At 45.4% G+C, this 21,226-nt stretch overlaps 1 protein-coding gene and 1 non-coding gene across 2 annotated transcripts; one reads left to right on the top strand and one right to left on the bottom strand.

Annotated features, from left to right (window-relative positions):
• The first annotated feature begins 1,560 nt into the window (after positions 1–1,560).
• TRNAG-CCC (transfer RNA glycine (anticodon CCC)) lies at positions 1,561–1,635 on the top strand. The gene has a single exon. It is a non-coding gene; the product is annotated as a tRNA-Gly (tRNA).
• Positions 1,636–3,587: 1,952 nt separating this feature from the next.
• On the bottom strand, positions 3,588–7,594 carry LOC133251792 (olfactory receptor 10T2-like). The gene is made up of 2 exons (XM_061424581.1): positions 7,535–7,594; positions 3,588–4,774 (listed from the first exon to the last, which is right to left on the bottom strand). The coding sequence occupies exons 1-2, from the start codon at positions 7,592–7,594 to the stop codon at positions 3,821–3,823; spliced, it is 1,014 nt and encodes a 337-aa protein (XP_061280565.1). The 3' UTR covers positions 3,588–3,820.
• Positions 7,595–21,226: the final 13,632 nt, after the last annotated feature.

Genomic DNA, 21,226 nt, shown 5'->3' with positions numbered 1-21,226 from the left:
GGTTTGATCCCTGGGTTGGAACGATTCCCTGGAGGAGGAAATGGCAAGCCTCTCCAGTATTCTTGCCTGCAGAATCCCATGGACAGAGGAACCTGGCGGGCTACAGTCCATGGGGTTGCAGAGTCAGACACAACTGAGCAACTGAGCATGCATGCATGTTCTGAGGCATGCAAAGGTAGAAGGGGCTCTAATAACATGAAGGTATTCTCTCTCCATGCAGACTACGGTTTAAATTGGCTGATTGTGGTGACTTGGGGGCTCACAGAGAAGCAGCGATACAAAGGGCCCTGAGGAGGCAGTTATAGCAAGAAACGGACCATTTCTCCACATCCTTGAGAGAATGCCAAGGTCTAACTGATCTCAGGTGACCTCAAGCCAGCAGCAGCTTGAAGCAGGGTTTCAGTCCCCAGCCACAGATTAAGTTTGGGCTGCAACTGTGAGAGCGCTGAATCTCAGCCACTAGACCAGTGGTCAGTGACACAGGCCCTGGCCCTTCAACTTTGCACAAAAGACAGAAAGACTTTCTGTCTTCCCACAAAGACAGAAAGTAGTTAAACAAGTGAAGTGCTTATTAGGAAGAAAAAGAATACAGTACGTGTGAGTAGACACATGGGCGGACTCAGAAAGAGAGTCAGGGGATTTGAATCACTTTTATGAGGCATTTCTTTCACTGATTTGCCTGGATCTGAGTCCGTATTTGATGTATCTCAGGTCCTCACATGTGCACACAAGCACTTCTTAGCCGAGATAAACTCCAGCAAAGAGGCCTACGGGTAGACTTTTGACCACCAAGGAGTTTTCTAGTCAAGAAGTTCTCCTTGACTTCAAGAGTGAGAAATATGTGGTCTTGAGACATCTCTGGTGGTCCAGTAGCTAAGACTCTGTGCTCCCAATACAGGGTGCCCAGGTTTGATTCCTAGTCAGGGGACTAGATCCCACATGCCACAGTGAAGACAGAGGAAGGTCCCATGTGCCACTTAAGAACTACAGCAGATGGGTGAACCTCGAGGACATGATGCTCAGTGAAATAACTGTCAAAGAAAGGCAAATATTACTGCATCATTCCAGTTCTATGAGCAATTTAGAGTAGTCAGATCCATAAAGAAAAGATGGTAGAATATTAGTTGCCAAGAGCTGGGGCAGGGGGCCAAGGAGGAATGAGGTGTTAGTGTTTCATGGAGACAGAATTTCAGTTTTATGACATGAGGATCTCTGGAGATGGATGGTGGGGATGGTGGCAAAACATTCTAAACGGATTTAATACCACTGAGCTACCCAGGTGGCACTAGTGGTAAAGAACCCACCTGCCAATGCAGGAGATGTAAGAAATATAGGTTTAATCCCTGGACTGGGAAGATCCTCTGAAGGAGCGTATGGCAACCCACTCCAGTATTTTTGCCTGGAGAATCCTTTGGACAGAGAAGCCTGGCAGACTACAGTCCATAAGGTTGCAAAGAGTTGAACACAACTGAAGCGACTTAGCACATACCATACATTTAATATTAGTTAAAAAAAAAATAAACAAAAAAAAATAAAATAAAATTAGTTAAGATGGGGACTTCCCTAGTGGTCCAGTGGCTAAGACTCTGCACTCCCAATGCAGAGAGGGCCCAGGTTCAATCCCTGGTCAGGGAACTAGATCCCGCATATGTGTGTGCAGGCATGCTCAGTTGTGTTCAACTCTTTCGGACCCCATGGATTGTAGCCTGCCAGTCTCCTCTGTCCATGGAATTTTTCAGGCTGGAATACAAGAGTAGGTTGCCATTTCCTACTCCAGGGGATCTTCCCTACCCAGAGATCAAACTAGTGTCTCCTGCATTGGCAGGTAGATTCTTTACCAGCTACACCACCTGGGAAGTTCCCACCTGCTGCAGTTAAAAAAGATCGTGCATGCTGCAACTAAAGATCTCACATGCAGGGACTTCCCTGGTGGGCCAATGGATAAGACTCTGAGCTCCCAATTCGGAGGGGCCCGGGTTCAATCCCTGGTCAGGAAACTAGATCCCACATGCTATGACTAAGACCTGGCACAGTCAAATAAATAAATATTAAAAAAAAAAAACCTCACATGCCAGGACTAAGACCTAATGCAGGCAAGTAAATAAACAATTTTTAAATAAATAAATAAGGGTAGTTAAGATAGTCAGTTTTATGTTGTAAGTATTTTTGCCACAGTCTAAAAAATGAAAAGGAAAAACAAAAGAGCTGTATCAGGGGAAATCTTTGTCATTACTTGCACGTGGAGCTGCCTGGAGATAAAAAGACCAGACACCTACTTCATTTTTGAGAGAAATTATGAACTTGGCCTTCAAAGGATCATGACTCTCTGGTACACTCCCTGGGGAGTTTCCTGGCAGTCCTAGGACTTGTGGTTTTCACTGTGGGCCCCAGAAACTAAGAGCCTGCAAGACTCAAGGTGAGGTCAAAAAAAGAAAACAATGCCCCAGGGTTATGCCATGAGGCCCTTAATACCATCCCAGTAGGAAATGGAATGAGAAAGCTTCAGAAGTAGCAATGGGGAACAGAGGGCTGCAAGGAGCCTCCCAGAGAACAGAGCCAAGGGCCAGGGACAAAGACCTTACTCATAGCAGTGTAGGAGTCTTCACAAGTCCTGCTTAACTAAACATTTGAATTGCTAAATTCAGTGACTTCTGTGTGTTTCCACTGAGGTTTTGGGTTCACTGTGACTTTAACATTTATTTTGCATGTAGATTGGAAATTTTTGTCTTTTTTTTTCAAGTCTGAGTCACCAGCCACAAGAAACCAGTCTGGAGTTCAAAGGACAGTTCGGACAGGATGCTGTGAACAGATGACTCATTAAGCTATGACCTCAGAGGGGATGCTCTGCATCTGAGAAGGAGGGTGTGCTTGTTGTCTGACACGGAGTAGAGTGGCACTAGTCCTTCCGGTTCTGCCTGGCTACAAAAGTGCCTTCAGATCTTTCAGCACCAACATTTTTACAAGACAAAGAAACCCTCCTCTTGCTAATACTGCCTGCCTCTCATATCACAACTTTTTAAATTGTAATTGAAGATGAAGGGAAAAGGCAGCTTTTATGGAGTTTCTGCTGGGTCCCAGGCACTGTTTGTGAATTGCCTCACCTAGACTATTTCATTTAAGGTTATGGGAGTAACCTGTTTTCCGGTTTGGGGAGTTGAGTGGCAGAGAAACTGAGTATCTGGCGGGGCACGTGTTCATGAAAAAGCTAGAGGGGAAATGTAGAGAGAGTGTTTTGTGGGGGGTTTTTGTTTGGTTTTTTTTTTTTTTCTTTTTTTAAAATTTTTTTGGTGGTACCAGGTCTTTAGTTGCAGCATGCAGTATTTTTTTTTTTTTTTTTTTGCTTATTGTTGTTGCTGTTGTTCAGTCACTCTCAGTGATGCCATGGACTGCAGCACAGCAAGCTTCCCTGTCCTCCACCATCTCCTGGAGCTTGCTGAAACTCATGTCCCTTGAGTTGGTGATGCCATCCAACCATCTCACCCTCTGTTGTCCCCTTCTCCTCCTGCCTTCAATCTTTCCTAGTATCAGGTTTTCCAGTGAGTCATCTATTTGCATCAAGTGGTCAAAGTACTCAAGCTGAAGCTTCAGTATCAGTCCTTCCAATGGAATATTCAGGGTTGATTTCCTTTAGGATTGACTGGTTTGATCTTCTTCCTGTCCAAGGGACTCTTAAGAGTCTTCTCCCGCACCACAGCTCAAAATGAATTCTTAGTTGCTGACATGTGGGATCTAGCTCGCTGACCAGGGATGGAACCCGGGCCCTCTGAATTGGGAGTGCTGCGGCTTAGCCACTGGATCACCAGAAAGTCCCAGGGAGTGTTTATTTTAAAATTACGTGGCTTCGGGCCAGGATCCTCCTCAGAGCCACCCTCACCTCCTTATTGCGCAAAGTGTACACCACCGGGTTCAGCAGCGGCGTCACCACCGTGTAGAACACAGCCACCAGGCGGTCCTGGTCTGGGTTCCCTCCGGACTCGGGCCTCAGGTAGATGATGGAGGCGCAGCCAAAATGCACGATGACCACGGTGAGGTGGGCAGCGCAGGTGGAGAAGGCTTTGCTCCGGCCAGCGGCCGAGGGGATCCTCAGGAGGGCGGCCACGATGAAGGCGTAGGAGAGAAGGATAAGGAGGAAGGAGATTAGTACCACGAGGATACTCAGGAAGAAGATGGCCAGCGCTTTGCTGGCACTTTCCGCGCAACTGAGCTTCAGGACGGGGGCGATGTCGCAGAAGAAGTGCTCCACCTGGTTGCTGCGGCAGAAGCGCGAGGAGAAGATGAGGCTCGTCTCGATGGAGGCCACCGAGAAGCCGGAGCAGAAAACCAGGGCTCCCAGACAGAGGCAAACTGTGGGTCTCATGATCACCGAGTAGCGCAGAGGGTGGCAGATGGCCACGTAGCGGTCATAACCCATCAGAGTGAGGAGGAAGCAGTGACTGCATCCCAGGCCCAGGAAGAAGAACATCTGAGCCCGACAGCCAGAGATGGAGATGGCCTGGTTCTCCATCCACAGACGAGCCAGCATGTTGGGGATGGTGACCAGCGTGTAGCAGGTCTCGGAGAGGGACAGCGCCGCCAGGAAGCGGTACATGGGCGTGTGCAGGGTCCGGTCCGCATGGATGACGGTGATGATGGTGACGTTGCCGCTGAGGGTAACCAGGTATGTGAGGAAGAACAGTGCAAAGAGGGTGGTCCTCAGGTCTGGGAGGTTGGAGAAACCCACCAGCAAAAACTCTGTCACCAGCCAGGTGGCATTTTCCTGCTGCTTCTCAGGAACCTGGGAGGAGAAAGCAGAGGAAATGGAATAGGACAATACAGTAAGGCTCCACTAAACATCATGTGCCAGTGAGAAAGGATAATCATCCCTGTTTTACAAAAAAAAAAACGGAAAGAGGGACAGAAATGAGGCCATTGTGGGACCACCCTGGTAGTCCAGTAGTTAAGAATCCGCCTTGCAATGTAGGGGACACAGTTGTCATCACTGGTTGGGAAAATAAGATCCCATATGCTGGGCAGCAGCTAAGCCCATAAGTGGTGCAAGGCAACTTCTGAGCCCCAGAACTCTGGAGTCCCAGCGACACAACTACAGAGCCGGCAGACAGCAACTACAGAGCCCCCACACAGCAACGAAGATCCCACATGCTGCAACTAAGATCCAATGCAGTCAAATAAATAAATAGTAAAAATAAATAAACAAGAAATGAGGTCATGGTTTTCCTAATATCACACATCTAGCAGCTCTACAATAGACAAGAAAATCATAGGTGTGGAAATAACTTGGGTGCCCATTAACAGATGAATGAAAAAGGAAGACTGGTATATATACACATCGGAATATGATTCAGAGATGAGAAAGAAGGAAATGTTGCCATTTGACAATATGAATGGACTTTGAGGACATAATGCCAAGTGTGATATCAGATAGAGAAAGAAAAACACTGTATGACCTCACTTATTTGTAGAACATAAAAGTCAAACTTTAAAAAAAAAATACATATATATATATAGGTGGGAGTTAGGGATAAATAGTAAAATGGTCATTACCAGGGGCTGGGAGGTAGGTGGGGAATTGGAGAGATGATGTTTAAGTATACAAACTTGCAACTATCAGGAAATAAGTCCTAGAGATCTAATGCATGGCATAGTGAATATAGACCAGTTTATATTATAAACATCGAAGTTGCTAAGAGACTAGATCTTAATTGTTGTTCAGTTGCGAAGTCATGTCTGACTCTTTTGTGACTCTTTGGAGTGTAGCCCTACAGGTTCCTCTGTCCATGGGATTTCCCAGGCAAGAATACTGCAGTGGGTTGTCACTTCCTTCTCCAGGGAAACTTCCCAACCCAGGGATTGAACCCAGGTCTCCTGCATTGGCAGGGAAGCTTAGATCTTAATTATTCCCACCATAAAAAAGCAATGATAATTATGTGACATGATAAGAGATGCTGCTAATGGCTACAATGGTGCATCTGTGCCAAGTCGCTTCAGTAATGTCCAGCCCTTTGCAACCCTGTGGACTGCAGCCCTGCAGGTTGCTCAGTCCATGGGATTCCTCAGGCAAGAATACTGGAGAGGTTTACCATTTCCTTCTCCAAGGGATCTTCCCAACCTCAAGATCGAACCCACATCTCTTACATGTCCTGCATTGGCAGGCAGGTTCTTTACCACTAGGGCCACCTAGGAAGCCTGGCTACAATGGTAATTATATTTACAGTATATCAATATAGGATACACCTTAAAATTACACAGTCAAATATATTTCAATTAAAAAAAGAAAAGAAAAGAGGGACATCCCTGCCTGTCCAGTGATGAAAACATCATGCTTCCACTGAAGCATGGATTTGATCCCTTATCAAACAATTAGATCCCGAATGCCACACATGGCCAAAAACTAGGGGGGAGGAATTTTTTTTAATAAAATAAAAAAAGTTCTTGATCAAAAAAATTTAAAAAAGAAAATCACAAGAACCTTATAAGGAGTAAATTACAATATCTGGGGCAGGGAGAGGGGGTAAGAACTTCAGGGTGTTAGTCTGAATTCCCCTAGAAACAGATCCTGAGGCAAGGATTCAAAAGCAAGTAATTTATCTGAGGCAAGGATTCAAAAGCAAGTAATTTATCTCCAAAGACTTGGGTGGTGGAATGGTGAAGGGAGACAGACCATAAAAGGTGCATTATCAAGATGTTGACTGAAATGAAAACACACAACATGAGAGCTGTTAGTTTCAGTTTAAGTTGGGGACTTACTGAGCACTAAAGCTTGAGAGAAAGCTGCCCTGGTGGCTCAGACAGTAAAGAATCCGCCTGCAATGCAGGAGACCCAGGTTCGATCCCTGAGTGGGTAAGATCCCCTGCAAAAGTGAATGGCTACTCACTCCAGTATTCTTGCCTGGAGAGTTCCATGAACAGAAGAGCCTGGCAGGCTATAGTCCATGGAGTTTCAAAGAGTCAGACATGACTGAGTGACTAACACTTCAAAGCTTAGGAGACAGCCTCTCAGAGAGCTCTGAGCAACTGCTTGGAAGTGGGGGTGGGGGTGGGGGGTGCAGTGGAGTGCAGGGGAGTCCAATTTTGGAGAAGGGGGAAGTGCAATCAAGCATGCACCTCAGTAGAAGGTTGCTGCTAGTCACAAGGAGCAGATATCTTATTGATTTTAGTGCTTTTCTAACTTTGGGAAGATACAAGAAACTCTGTTGTTGTTCAGTCACTAAGTCGTATATGACTCTGTGACCCCATGGGCTGCAGCACACCAAGCTCCCCTGTCCTTCACTATCTCCCAGAGTTTGTTCAAGTTCATGTCCATTGAGTCAGTGATGCAATAAATTGGGCTCACAAAAATCTCTCCTGAAAATCTAATTATCTGAAGAGCTGTTCTGCCTGTTTTCCCAGAACATGAAGACTTTCATTCTTGATCCCTACCCTGAACTCCTTTCAGGATGTGTTGAAGGTCAGTGATTGCAGTGGTCTGTGCCTCAATCCTTGTAGAGCCGGGAGGCCAGTGACTTTCTTCAGGAGCATTACTACAATTCAATCCTACCTGGAGGTCCTTGAGGGGTAGTGAGGGAACTGGGCTGTTTATCCGCCAATCCCCAATCATCTTGCTCAAGAATTTCTACCAGGAGGCATTAATCTCCCAGGACTTCCACACCTGCCACATGTACAGGGAATTCAGTCTGACAGGTAAGACAGGAAATTGTGGCCAAGGGGATGTGGGCTAGGAATTTACAGAATCCTCTACTATCCGTGTGAAAAGGATACCCAAGAAAGGCAAAGCCTGTAACATTGATATCTGAAATGAACAAAGTAATACTTTTAGAAAATTTGATACCCAAGGCTATATAAAGTCTTCCACGGTCCCTAGGCATTTTTGCCTTCCTCCATAAAAATTGCTTTTTGGGGGTTTTGTTTGTTTGGGGGGGTGGGGTTGGCCAAGCCTCGAGGCTTGTGGGATCCTAGTTCCTCAACCAGGGATTGAATCCGGGGCCTTCAGCAGTAAAAGCACCAAGTTCTAACCACTGGACTACTAGGGAATTCCTGAAAATTATTTTTTAAAATAGGGGAGGAATTTCCTGGCTGCCCAATGGTTAGGAGTCCTTGGTTCCATTGCAAGAGACCCAGGTTCGATCCCTAGTTGAAGAACTAAGATTCTGCAAGCCATGAGAAATAGCCAAAGAAAAAAAATTGTTTTTTATTTTTAAGTAAATTTTATTTCTAATTTTTATTTAAATAAAATTTCATTTATCAAATGAAATAAAACCAACCTTTTAATTTATTTAAATTTTATAAAAACTCAAAATTTTTACATTTTTAGGACTGTATTGATATAAAGATAAATATAATTCTCACCCTAAGAGCTTATTTATTTCTTCTGATCTTAGAAATTTACATAATTTCATGGGCCACCTAACAGTATTTTGGATCCAGGCCTTGTGCTAATAAATACTTCTGTGTTAATTAAATGGAAAATAATTCTGAAATTATTGACTTTTTTCTTTTCTTTTGCCGTGCTTCACAGCATTCAGGATCTTAGTTCCTGGACCAGGAATCAAACCCATGTCCCCTGTAATGGAAGTACAGAGTCCTAACCACTAAATAGCCAGAGAATTCCTGTAAAATTTTTAACCATTTTAATTCAAATAATGAAGCATTAGTAAAACTCCTGGGATTTCCCTAGTGGTCCAGTGGTTAAGAATTTGCCTGCCAATGCAGGGAACACAGGCTCGATCCCTAGTCTGGAAGGATTCCACATGCCATGAGGCAACTAAGCCTGTGTACTGCTGCTGCTGCTGCTAAGTTGCTTCAGTCGTGTCCGACTCTGTGCGACCCCATAGACGGCAGCCCACCAGGCTCCTCCGTCCCTGGGATTCTCCAGGCAAGAACACTGGAGTGGGTTGCCATTTCCTTTTCCAATGCATGAAAGTGAAAAGTGAAAGTCAAGTCGCCCAGTCGTGTTCAACTCTTCACGACCCCAGGGACTGCAGCCTACCAGGCTCCTCTGTCCATGGGATTTTCCAGGCCAGAGTACTGGAGTGGGGTGCCATTTCCTTCTCCCTAGTCTGGAAGGATTCCACATGCCATGAGGCAACTAAGCCTGTGTACTACAACTACTGAAGCCTGCATGCCCTAAAGCCTGTGCTCTGAAACAAGAGAAGCCGCCGCCAAGGGAAGCCCACGCACTGCAGCTGGAGAGTAGCCCCTGCTCGCGGCAACTAGGGAAAGCCCAAGTGTAGCAATGAAAACTCAACACTGCCATAAATAAATAGAAAAAAATTTAAATACTGGATTGGTGATAGTTTTATTATTTTATAATCAATTAACTTGCAAGCCCAGAAAATGCATATAATCTATATTGGAATGTTTCTGAGTATTTTGCACTCGTTTGGAAAATGGTCCTAATGTAATCCTTCCCTACTTATCAAGAGTTAATTCGTTTGGAGGGAAGCACATTTCAAAACACCAACTCAAGAGACTCCCATGACTGGGAGTCCTGGAGAGATGAGGGCTGATTTATTCGCCATCTAGTGGCACTTGGGGTAACCTGCAAGCCAGTGACCCTCGAAGTGAAGTGAAGTGAAAGTTGCTCAGTCGTGTCCTACTCTGCCACACGGACTTTCACCCGCCAGGCTCCTCTGTCCATGGAATTCTCCAGGCAAGAATACTGGAGTGGGTTGCCATTTCAGTGACTCTTAGAGAGAAGAAATAGCTGCGCCACCGAAATTACTCATCTGCAGCAATTGGTCAAGAGAAATTGAGAATGATTCTTTAAAGGTTTTAGAAGTTTGTTGAAATTTTAATTTGTGAAAAATGCATTTTAAATTCTAGTTCTAAAGATATATAAGTAGAGAAAAGCAACAAAAATGTGCTTGATCGCGTCCAAAGACATTCTGTTCATAAAGAAAAGACTAGTCAGGACCATCGAAGAACTTAATAGGTGCAAAAGACAGTAAGAAATGGTTGCCCATTTTTCATGAAGAAAGGAAAACCAGGAACCAGGCAGTCATATTGATCAAGCACAGGGGTGCAAACGTTTTCTGTAAAGGACCAGAGAGTGAATATTTTAGGCCATTTGGGTTGTACAATCTCTGTCATGACTGCTCAACTCTGCCCATCTAGTATAAAAGCAGCCATGGACAATGTATACACGAGTGTCCCTGAATGTTTAAATAAAACTTTATTTACAAAAACAGACAGGGGGCCAGATTTGGCCCTCTGACTATAGTTTGCTGGGTGTCCCAGGTGGCTCAGTGGTAAAGAATCCACCTGCAGGAGACACAGCAGATAGGGGTTCGATCACTGGGTCAGGAAGATCCCCTGGAGTAAAAATGGCAACCCCCTCCAGTATTCTTCCCTGGAAAATTCCTTGGACAGAGGAGCCTGGTGGGCTACAGTCCACAGGGTTGCAGAGTCAGACATGACTGAGCACTCAAGGACACATGCACGCTATAGTTTGCCAACTCCTGATCCAGCATAAATAAAACTAAAAGAATATTCAACTTAGGAAAATTCCAATGAGGTCCTCTGAGGAATTCACACTATTAAAAAAAAAAAAAGCAAAGCCTGACTTGAAATCTTCAAAAACTAAAGCAAAATGAAATTCCAACTTAAGAATCTCAGACTCCACTTAAGAAATCTAGATCTAGGGGGACTTCCCTGGCAGTCTAGCCTCCGCCAATTCAGGGGCTCCAGTTCAATCCCTTGATCTGTGGAATAAGATCCCACATGCTGTGCTGTGCAGGGATGGGGAATCAGGGGAAATTTAAATCTAAGAAAAGGTACACTGGAAGAGATACCCAGAGCATACGTCTGAAAAAGGCTCCTTTATTGCAAATTAAACTAAATCAGAAAGAACATCAGGGCCCTTATATAGTGAGACTTGTAGAAATTCAATTACCTGGAAGACTTCACAGAGGAAAAAAGTAATTGGATTATGACCACTAAAAAAGTGTAATTTCTGAATATCACAAAACATTGTTAAATTGAAACAAATGTATAGGCAAATAACAAACTAGAAAAGGCTGTGACTCTAGAAACTCTTCAGTTCCTCTTTTGCACAGCAAAAGAAATCATAAACAAAAAGACAACCTATAGAATGGGAGAAAATATTTGCAAATGATGAAACTGACAAGAGCTTTATTTCCAAAATATACAAACAGCTCATACAGCTCAATATCAGGAAAAACAAACAATCCACTCAAAAAATGGGCAGAAGACCTAAATAGCATTTTTTTTAAATTATCAAATTGGCAAAGACTGAAGAAGAAAATGAGAGGCAGGTGCTAATAAGTGTGAGTAAAACTAGGCCCTCTACCTCTTTGCGTTGTTGGTTGCAGGAGAATACAATTTGTTTATGTATCTGAAATCTTATTTCGGTTCTATAATTCTCCTTCTAAATATTTTCTCAAAAATAAATTATCTGGGGAATTTCCCTGGTGGTCCAGTGGTTAAGAATTGCCTGTCAGTACAGTGCACTTGGGTTCCATCCCTGGTCTGGGGAGATCCCACATGTCACAGAGTAACTAAGCCCACTTACCACAATTATTGAAGCCCAGGCGTCCTAGAGGCTCCACCCTGCACCTAGAGAGTAGCCCCCACTTGCCACACTAGAGAAAAGCCTGTGCACAGCAATGAAGACCCAGCAGAGCCCAAAAATAAATAAACATATAATTTAAATAAAAGAAAAAATTACCTGGGACTTCCCTGGTGGTCCAGTGGGTAAAACTCCTCGCTTCCAATGCAGGGGGCCCAGGTTCTATTCTTGGTCAGACAACTAGATCCCACGTGCCTCAACTAAGGATTCCACATTCCACAACAGAGATCACAGATCCTGTGTGCTGTAACTAAGACCCAGCACAGCCAAACAAATGAATATTTTTTTAAAAAAAGAAATTCTTTGACTTCCAGGTACAAGAATGTTCATAGTAGCATTGCTGCTACTGCTAAGTCGCTTCAGTCGTGTCCGACTCTGTGCGACCCCATAGACGGCAGCCCACCAGGCTCCACCATCCCTGGGATTCTCCAGGCAAGAATACTGGAGTGGGTTGCCATTTCCTTCTCCAATGCATGAAAGTGAAAAGGGAAAGTCAAGTCGCTCAGTCGTGTCCGACTCTTAACGACCCCATGGACTTCAGCCTACCAGGCTCCTCCGTCCATGGGATTTTCCAGGCAAGAGTACTAGAGTGGGGTGCCATTGGCTTCTCCACATAGTAGCATTATTTAAAGTTTAAAAAAAAAAAAGAGAAAGAACAACCTAAGTGTTCAATAAAATGCCCTTACAAATCATTAAGGGGAGGGGGGAAAGCTAAAACTTTAATAGACGAGAAGATGGACTATCATTAAAGTCACGTATTTGAGAATAATTGATGACAAGAGAAGAATTTTCATATATGTGTTTGCTGAGAAATGGAAAACAAAACATCTGGATCCCAATTGACTTACTACTAATGCATGTGTTTTCCATTCTTTTTTGTATGTCCCAATTTTTCTGCATCAAGTGGGGATTTTTGTAAATAGAAGAAATAAAATTTTTTGGAGGGATTTTTTTTCCTCTGGGTAAGTATTTTTATTGTTCTTAAAGAAGTTTAATCAATCTGGTTCAGAAAAAAAGGAGCTAAGGGTAGAGATAAAGAGGTTCCCTTTGAAACACAAAGCTCAGATGGTAAGGAATCTGCCTGCAATGCAGGAATTCTATCCCTAGGTTGGGAAGATCCCCTGGAGAAGGGAATGGCAACCCACTCCAGTACTCTTGCCTGAAGAATTCCATGGACAGAGGAGCCTGGCAAGATACAATCTATGGGGTCACAAAGAGTTGGACACGATTAAGCAACTAACACACAAGGGTAGAGATAACGAGGTTCCCTTTGGAATGCAAAATATGCTAACACCATTTGTGATGAATATTTTCAATATACGATCTGAGGAGAAAACGTCTAGTAAAAACTGCAAATAAGTAGGTGACTTGGCTCCCTAGCAAACCCTGTATACTCAGTCCCTCAGTCATGTCCTACTTTTTGTGACCCTGTGGACGGTAGCCCACCAGGCTCCTCTGTCCGTGGAATGTTCCAGGCTGGAGTGGGTTACCATTTCCTCCTCCAGGGGATCTTCCTGACCCAGGGATCAAACCCTTGTCTGTTGCATCAAACCTGTGTCTCATGTCTCCTGCATTGGCAGGCGGATTCTTTATCCTGGACAAGCCATGAGGCGGACCTTTATGGAATATCACAGGAAGTATGTGTGGGCATCTAAGCGCATTAGAGAAATGTTCCAGAGTGAGGTGATGCTTTTTAGAGAGAGGAGTTAAGACCAGGTTGATGGACTCCCAGCTGTAATTGTCCTATAGGAAGGGGTCCTTCATGGTATTAACACAAGCTTTCTCCAGGAATGTCAGCTTTTCTTGGGCCTCATAAAGAGGGCAATTGGGAAGGAAACATCCCTCAATACGCACTCAGTGTAGAAGTCTCCTCTAGCTAAATTAGCCAGCTTATACTTGCATGCCTCCAGTGATGGAGAGGTCACTACCTGACCAAAAGTCCCATTACATAAAGCAGAAATCTTGTGTTCAAGACAGTGATGTGCTGAGACAACAAGATTGAGCTCTGGAATCAGACGAGACTGCATTTGAATGCTGGCACCTTCACTAACTGGGAGCAGTGTGAGCCTGGGTAGCTGGCTTTCTCCCTGAGCATCATCTGTCAAAGTGAAAATTGATCCTCTGAGATCACAGATAATATTAAGATTCTCTGAACAATGTTAAGAATCCTTTGGTCTCAGGCTCCTGGCAAGGATAGCTGGGATTACTATTCTTGGCTTTGCACTGCTGGAGAAGCAGAGCATAGAGGGGATCACTGTTCACATTCTCACAGTGATGGTACCAAGATTTGAAGCCTGGAGTCTGTCTCCGGAGGCTGTGCTTTAAGGGCTGCTGTGAGTTTTGCAGGCTCACCTTCCATGCTATATACATTCATGGAGCATCAGTTCTCTGCCAGGCATTGCTTTCGGCATGGAGGGCATAGCAGGGAACTAGACAGAGATCCCAGCTTGGGAGGAACAAAAGGCTCTAGGGAAGTGAATCAGGAAATAAGCAACAAACTTGATAACTAAATAAGTGAGATTCTCTAAAAAGAGAAAGCAGAGAACTTAGGGGGTAATTGAGAGGTCTGAGCAGGCTGCAATTTTACATAAGATAGTCAGAAAAGGACTTGTTGATAGAACTACCATGAAAGTGAAAATGAAAGTGTTAGTCGCTCGGTCATGTCCAACTCTTTGTGATCCCACGGACTGTAGCTACCAGGTTTCTCTGTCCACAGATTTCTCCAGGCAAGAATACTGGAGTGGATATCTATTCCCTTCTCCAGGGGATCTAACCTGGGTCTCCTACATTGCAGGCAGATTCTTTACTGTCTGAGCTGCCTTGGAAGCCCACGTGATGTGCTGTGCTTAGTCGCTCATAGTCACTCAGTTGTATCTGACTCTTTCCAACCCCATGGACTGTAGCCCACCAGGTTCCTCTGTCCATGGGGATTCTCCACAAAAGAATACTGGAGTGGGTTGCCATGCCCCGCTCCAGGGGGTCTTCCTAACCCGGGAATCCAACCCAGGTCTCCCGCATTGCAGGCAGATTCTTTACTGAGCCACCAGGGAAGCCCTTATGACCCAGCAAATCCCACTTCTGGGCATATACCCAGAGAAAACCATAATTCCAAAAGATACATGCACCTCAGTGTTTATTGCTGCACCATTTAGATTAGCCGAGATATGGAGGCAGCCTGGATGTCCATCCACAGAGGAATGGATAGGGAAGATGTGGCACATATATACAATGGAATATTACTTGGTCATGAAAAGGGAAAGAAATTGTGCCATCTGCAGACACGTGGATGGACCTACAGACTGTCATACAGAGTGAAATATCAGAAAGAAAAGCATTGTGTATTAACATATATGTGGAATCTAGAAAAATAGTATAGATGAACCTATTTGCAAAGCAGAAATGGAGACACAGATGAGGAGAACAAGTATATGGACACTGGGTGGGGAAGGAGAGATGGGTTGAGTTGGGAGATTGGGACTGACATATAAACACTACTGTGTATAAAATGGGCTTTCCAGGTGGCACTAGTGGTAAAGAACCCTCCTGCCAATGCAGGAGATGTTAAGAGACACAGGTTTGATCCCTGGGTGGGGAAGATCCCCTGGAGGAGGGCATGGCAACCCACTCCAGTATTCTTGCCTGGAGAATCCCATGGACAGAGGAGCTTGGTGGGCTACAGTCCATGGGGTCACAAAGAGTCGGACACGACTGAAGTGACCTGGCACGCATGCATAAAATAGGTAACAAATGAGAGCCCACTCTATAGCACAGAGAACTCTACTCAGTGCTCTGTGGTGACCTAAATGGGAAGGAAATCTAAAAAAAAAAGGGGGGGGAGATATATGTCTACCTATGGCTGGTTCACACTGCTGTACACAAGGAACTAACTCAACATTGTAAAGAAACTATTGAAAAGAAGATGAAAGAAAAGAACTTGTTGACATTCGATGCTCAGTTGGTCTGGAATGTATTTCCCCACTTTGTTTTCAGATCTCACCTTGAAGGCTGGGGATGGGCCAGAGAGGCTTGTCTCAGCTTGCAAGGAACCTAGTCTTTGCTCTTGCTTCCCTCTGAACTGGGCAGATGCCACGTCCATGGTGAGGATGGAGAGGTGCCTGCCAACTGTCTGCATGACCCCGCCCTGCTCAGCCCGTGTCCACCCTAGCATTCCCTGAGATAATCAGAGTCCCCTCTGCTCCTGGCTGGACTGGTCCCTCCCTGTCCTCCTGATACAGCTTTGCCAGCTTCTCCACCCTCCTCTTTCTCCCACACCCTCATCTAACCTGCCCGGAAATTCTGCGGGCTCCACCTGCACATCTGTCCAGGATCCGCCACCTCTCACCACCTCCATGGCCCACATTCATCATCAGTCCAGCTCAGCCACCTTGTCCTGGATCTCCTGGCTGTCACCCCTGTCCCTCACATTCTGGTTTCCCACAGCGGCCAGAGGGCACCTGGGAACCCCTCAGTCAGGTCAACTCCGTCCTCTGCTCAGAATCCCCCATGGCTCCCACAGCACTTGGTGTAAAAGTCAGGGTCCTCACTGTGACTCACAAGACACGCTCAATTACGTCCTTGCCCTCACCTCCTCCCTCCCTCTCAGACACTCCTTCTACCTCCCTGTTTCTCCTTGCGGTTACTGTTCTAAGCCCAGTGCAGGCAATACGGGGATGTTGCCTCTGCTGCTGCTGCTGCTGCTGCTAAGTTGCTTCAGTCATGTCCGACTCTGTGCGACCCCATAGACGGCAGCCCACCAGGCTCCCCCATCCCTGGGATTCTCCAGGCAAGAACACTGGAGTGGGTTTCCATTTCCTTCTCCAATGCATGAAAGTGAAAAGTGAATGTGAGGTCACTCAGTCATGTCCGACTCTTAGCGACCCCATGGACTGCAGCCCACCAGGCTCCTCCATCCATGGGATTTGCCAGGCAAGAGTACTGGAGTGGGGTGCCATTGCCTTCTCCAATGTTGCCTCTACCCCATGCATTTTCTTGACTGATGTCCTAGCTTGTTTCAAGGGTGGATTGGGGATCTTTGCCAAGCTGAAACAAGCCACCCTGATCTACTCTTACTTCTTTCTGGAAGACCTGGGATTTCCCTGGTGGCATAGTGGATAAGAATCTGCCTGCCAGTGCAGGGAACACGGGTTCAATCCCTGTTCCTGGAAGATCCCATATGCTGTGGATCAACTAAGCCCAGGAGCCACAACCACTGAGTCTGAGTGTTGCAACTACTGAAGCCCCTGCAATTAGAGCCTGTGCTCCACAACAGTGAGAAGCCCAAGCACCACAACAGAGAGTAGCCCCCCACTTGCCCCAATAAGAGAGAGAGCCTGCGTAACGCATTGAAGACCCAGCAGAGCCAAAAATAAAAAGACATTTTAAAAAAAGACAGAAGCCCTAAACGTAGCTGCAATTTAACCCTGCAGTAGCTGAGAAGCTGTGACTTTGAATTTGCCTCAACATGTCCAAAGTCTGTTTTCCAATTATGACAGGTGAGAGTGCCTGGCCAAAAAGATGTCAGGTTACAGGGCTAGACATTGTCTTATTTGCATAACTGGAACCCATGACAGTTGCACCCATGGACAGATCTCCAGGCGAGTTGCTTGTTTCATGGGAGAGTTGGGACCCAGAAAGTTCTGAGCTTAGGACTCCCCAGGAGGCTCAGATGGTAAAGAACCCACCTGCCAATGCAGGAGACGAGGGTTCGATCCAGGGATCGGGAAGATCCCGTGGAGAAGGAGATGGCAACCCACTCCAGTATTCTTGCCTGGAGAATCCCATGGACAGAGGAGCCTGGAAGGCTACAGTCCATGGGGTCAAAAAGAGCCAGACACGACTTAGTGACTAAACAACAACAACAACAACAAAGTCCTGAGCTCAGGGGCATGCCCATGCCAGCCCCATGGTGAGGGTGAGAGCCAAGGAACACATAGAACTGGGACCCGGATGCTTTCCTTTTGTACCAGGAAGCCTCCTCGACACTGGAACTGCTACGCCATCACCATCGGGCCCTCACCACTAACTGACCCTCGATGTGTATGTGGGCCTTTGTGCCCATGAAGCTTCTGGATTCGTGTGTGTGCATGTGCATGCCTGCCACCTGCAGGGCACACGTGTGTGCATTTTGCACCCCTAGTGCATGCGAGAGCCCCATCCTCCTTCTGCTATCTGCTCACATGCCCGTGTGTGCCCGTCAGGGCTGTGGTGTAGCTTCTCCAGCCAGGCAGGGGCCCTGAATCCACACTCACCATGGCCGAGGGAGGCTCCCACATTGCCTGCCGACATCACTGTCTGCTTACTGCCTGAGAGAGGAGGAGCTGAGGGCCAGGGTCCTGTTATACAGGGGGTCCCTGGAGCTGCTGTCCCAGGGGGTCCCCAGACACTAACGAGCCCCCCAGGGCTCAGGCTGGAAACACCCCGCAGGGTTTTTCCCTCCAGGAAACTGGAGACCCCAGGGTCTGCTTCTCCAGCCCACAGGATCTGTTGGTAAAAACAAGTGGGAAAGGACTCATGACAATTTCTTTTTTTGGGTGGTGGTCCCAAATGCACACCTCACTCCATCCATTCCTCCTAGTGACCCTCAGGGCCCAGCAAGTGCTGGACAAGCCTGCTGCCCCAAGGAAGGTGGGCCCTCTATACTCTGCTCTCAAAGCGGGAAGGAAGAAGTGCATCATTTTGATGTTATTCAGTTGCTCAGTTGTGTCTGACTCTTTGCGACCCCACGGACTGTGGCACACCAGGCTTCTCTGTCCGTCACCAACTCCCGAAGTTTGCTCAAACTTATGTCCATCAAGTCAGTGATGCCATCCAACCATCTTATCCTCAGCGTCCCCTTCTCCTCCTGTCTTCAATCTTTCCCAGCATCAGGGTCCTTTCCAGTGAGTCAGTTCTTCGCATCAGGTGGCCAAAGTACTGGAGCTTCATCTTCAGCATCAGTCCTTCCAATGAATATTCAAGGTTGATTTCCTTTAAGATTGACTGGTTTGATCTCCTTGATCAACTAGAAGACTCTCAAGAGTCTTCTCCAGTACCACAGTTTGAAGGTATCAATTCTTCGGCTCTCTGCATTTTTTATTGTCCAGCTCTCACATCTGTACATGACTACTGGAAAAACTATAGCTGTGACTATACAGACTGTTGTCAGCAAAGTAAAGGAGAAAAGCAAAGAGATAGCTACAAAAGGAATGAAGAGGCTGAGCCAAAGTGGAAACAATGCCCAGTTATGGATGTGTCTGGTGGTGAAAATAAGTTCAACGCTGTAAAGAACAATATTGCATAGGAACCTGGAATATTAGGTCCATGAATCAAGGTAAATTGGAAGTATTCAAACACGAGATGGCAAGAGTGAACATCGACATTTTAGGTATCAGTGATGTTGCTGTACAATTTTTGTTTGTTTGTTTTAGTCACTAAGTCGTGCCCAACACTTTTGAGACCCCATGGACTGTAGCCATCCAGAATCCCTCTGTCCATGGGATTTCCCAGGCAAGAATACTGAAGTGGGTTTCTATTTCCTTTTCCATGGGATCTTCCTGACCCAGCGATCAAACCCTCATCTGCTACTTTGGCAGGCGGATTCTGTACTGCTGTGAAGTAGTGAAGTCACTCAGTTGTGTCCTACTCTTTGCGACCCCATGGACTGTAGTCTACCAGGCTCCTCTGTTTGTGGGATTTTCCAGGCAAGAATACTGGAGTGGGTTACCATTTCCTTCTCCAGGAGATCTTCCCAACCCAGGGATCCCGCATTGTAGGCAGACGTTTTACCTCTGAGCCACCAGGGAAGTCCCTATACTGCTGAGCCACCTGGAAAACCTTTGGCCAATATCTCTCACATTATTTTCCCCTCCATCAATTCCTGGTAACCACCACTCTACTCTGTTTATGAGTTCAGCTTTTTTACATTCCCCACATAAGTGAGATCATGCAGTATTTGTCTTTTGGTGTCTGATTTATTTCACTTAGCATAAATGGCCTCAAGGTCCTGTTGTTACAAATGGCAAGGTTTCTGCTGTTACACTTAGCATAAATGACCTCAAGGTCCTGTTGTAACAATTGGCAAGGTTTCTGTTGTTACAAATGGCAAGGTTTCCTTCGATATACCATATTATATACAATATATATACATATATATAACATTATATATATTTCTTCTTTGTCTATTTTCATCCAATGCCAGACACTTAGGTTGTTTCCATGTCTTGGCTATTATGAACACTGCTGCAATGAACATAGGAGTCCAAGCTGAGCAATTTAACTTCACGAGTTAAATTTCTCAACTGTACATGAGTCCAGTCTCATGATTTTTTATACCCACCCGCTGTACACCTACAACCCCTGTCATAGTTGAAGGTCCCCCAGAAGCAGACGCTGAGACAAGGATTTGAGTGTAAGTAAGCTTATTTTCCCCATCTATTTCCCATGAAGTGACGGGCCCAGATGCCATGATCTTCGTTTTCTGAATGTTGAGCTTTAAGCCAACCTTTTCACTCTCTTCTTTCACTTTCATCAAGAGGCTTTTTAGTTTCTCTTCACTTTCTGCCATAAGGGTGGTGTCATCTGCATATCTGAGGTTATTGATATTTCTCCCGGCAATCTTGATTCCAGCTTGTGTTCTTTCCAGCTCAGCGTTTCTCATGATGTACTCTGCATAGAAGTTAAATAAGCAGGGTGACAATATACAGCCTTGACGTACTCCTTTTCCTATTTGGAAGCAGTCTGTTGTTCCATGTCCAGTTCTAACTGTTGCTTCCAGACCTGCATATAGGTTTCTCAAGAGGCAGGTCAGGTGGTCTGGTATTCCCATCTCTTTTGGAATTTTCCACAGTTTATTGTGATCCAGGCAGTCAAAGCATTGGTATAGTCAATAAAGCAGAAATAGATGATTTTCTGGAACTCTCTTGCTTTTTCGATGATCCAGCAGATGTTGGCAATTTGATCTCTGGTTCCTCTGCCTTTTCTAAAACTAGCTTGAACATCAGGAAGTTCACAGTTCACATATTGCTGAAGCCTGGCTTGGAGAATTTTGAGCATTTCTTTACTAGCATGTGAGATGAGTGCAATTTTGCAGTAGTTTTAGCATTCTTTGGTATTGCCTTTCTTTGGGATTGTAATGAAAACTGACCTTTTCCAGTCCTGTGGCCATTTCTGAGTTTTCCAAATTTGCTGGCATATTGAGTGCAGCACTTTCACAGCATCATCTTTCAGGATTTGAAATAGCTCAACTGAAATTCCATCACCTCCACTAGCTTTGTTCGTAGTGATGCTCTCTAAGGCCCACTTGACTTCACATTCCAGGATGTCTGGCTCTAGGTGAGTGATCACACCATCGTGATTATCTTGGTCGTGAAGATCTTTTTTTGTACAGTTCTTCTGTGTATTCTTGCCACCTCTTCTTAATATCTTCTGCTTCTGTTAGGTCCATACCATTTCTGTCCTTTATTGAGCCCATCTTTGCATGAAATGTTCCCTTGGTATCTCTAATTTTCTTGAAGAGATCTCTAGTCTTTCGCATTCTGCTGTTTTCCTCTATTTCTTTGCATTGATTGCTGAGAAAGGCTTTCTTATCTCTTCTTGCTATTCTTAGGAACTCTGCATTCAGATGCTTATATCTTTCCTTTTCTCCTTTGCTTTTCACTTCTCTTC

The sequence above is a fragment of the Bos javanicus genome, chromosome 7, assembly GCF_032452875.1.
Source record: "Bos javanicus breed banteng chromosome 7, ARS-OSU_banteng_1.0, whole genome shotgun sequence".
NCBI classification, from domain to species: Eukaryota; Metazoa; Chordata; class Mammalia; order Artiodactyla; family Bovidae; genus Bos; species Bos javanicus.
Note: the sequence above shows the minus strand (reverse complement) of the source record. Positions and strands in the feature narration are given on the sequence as shown.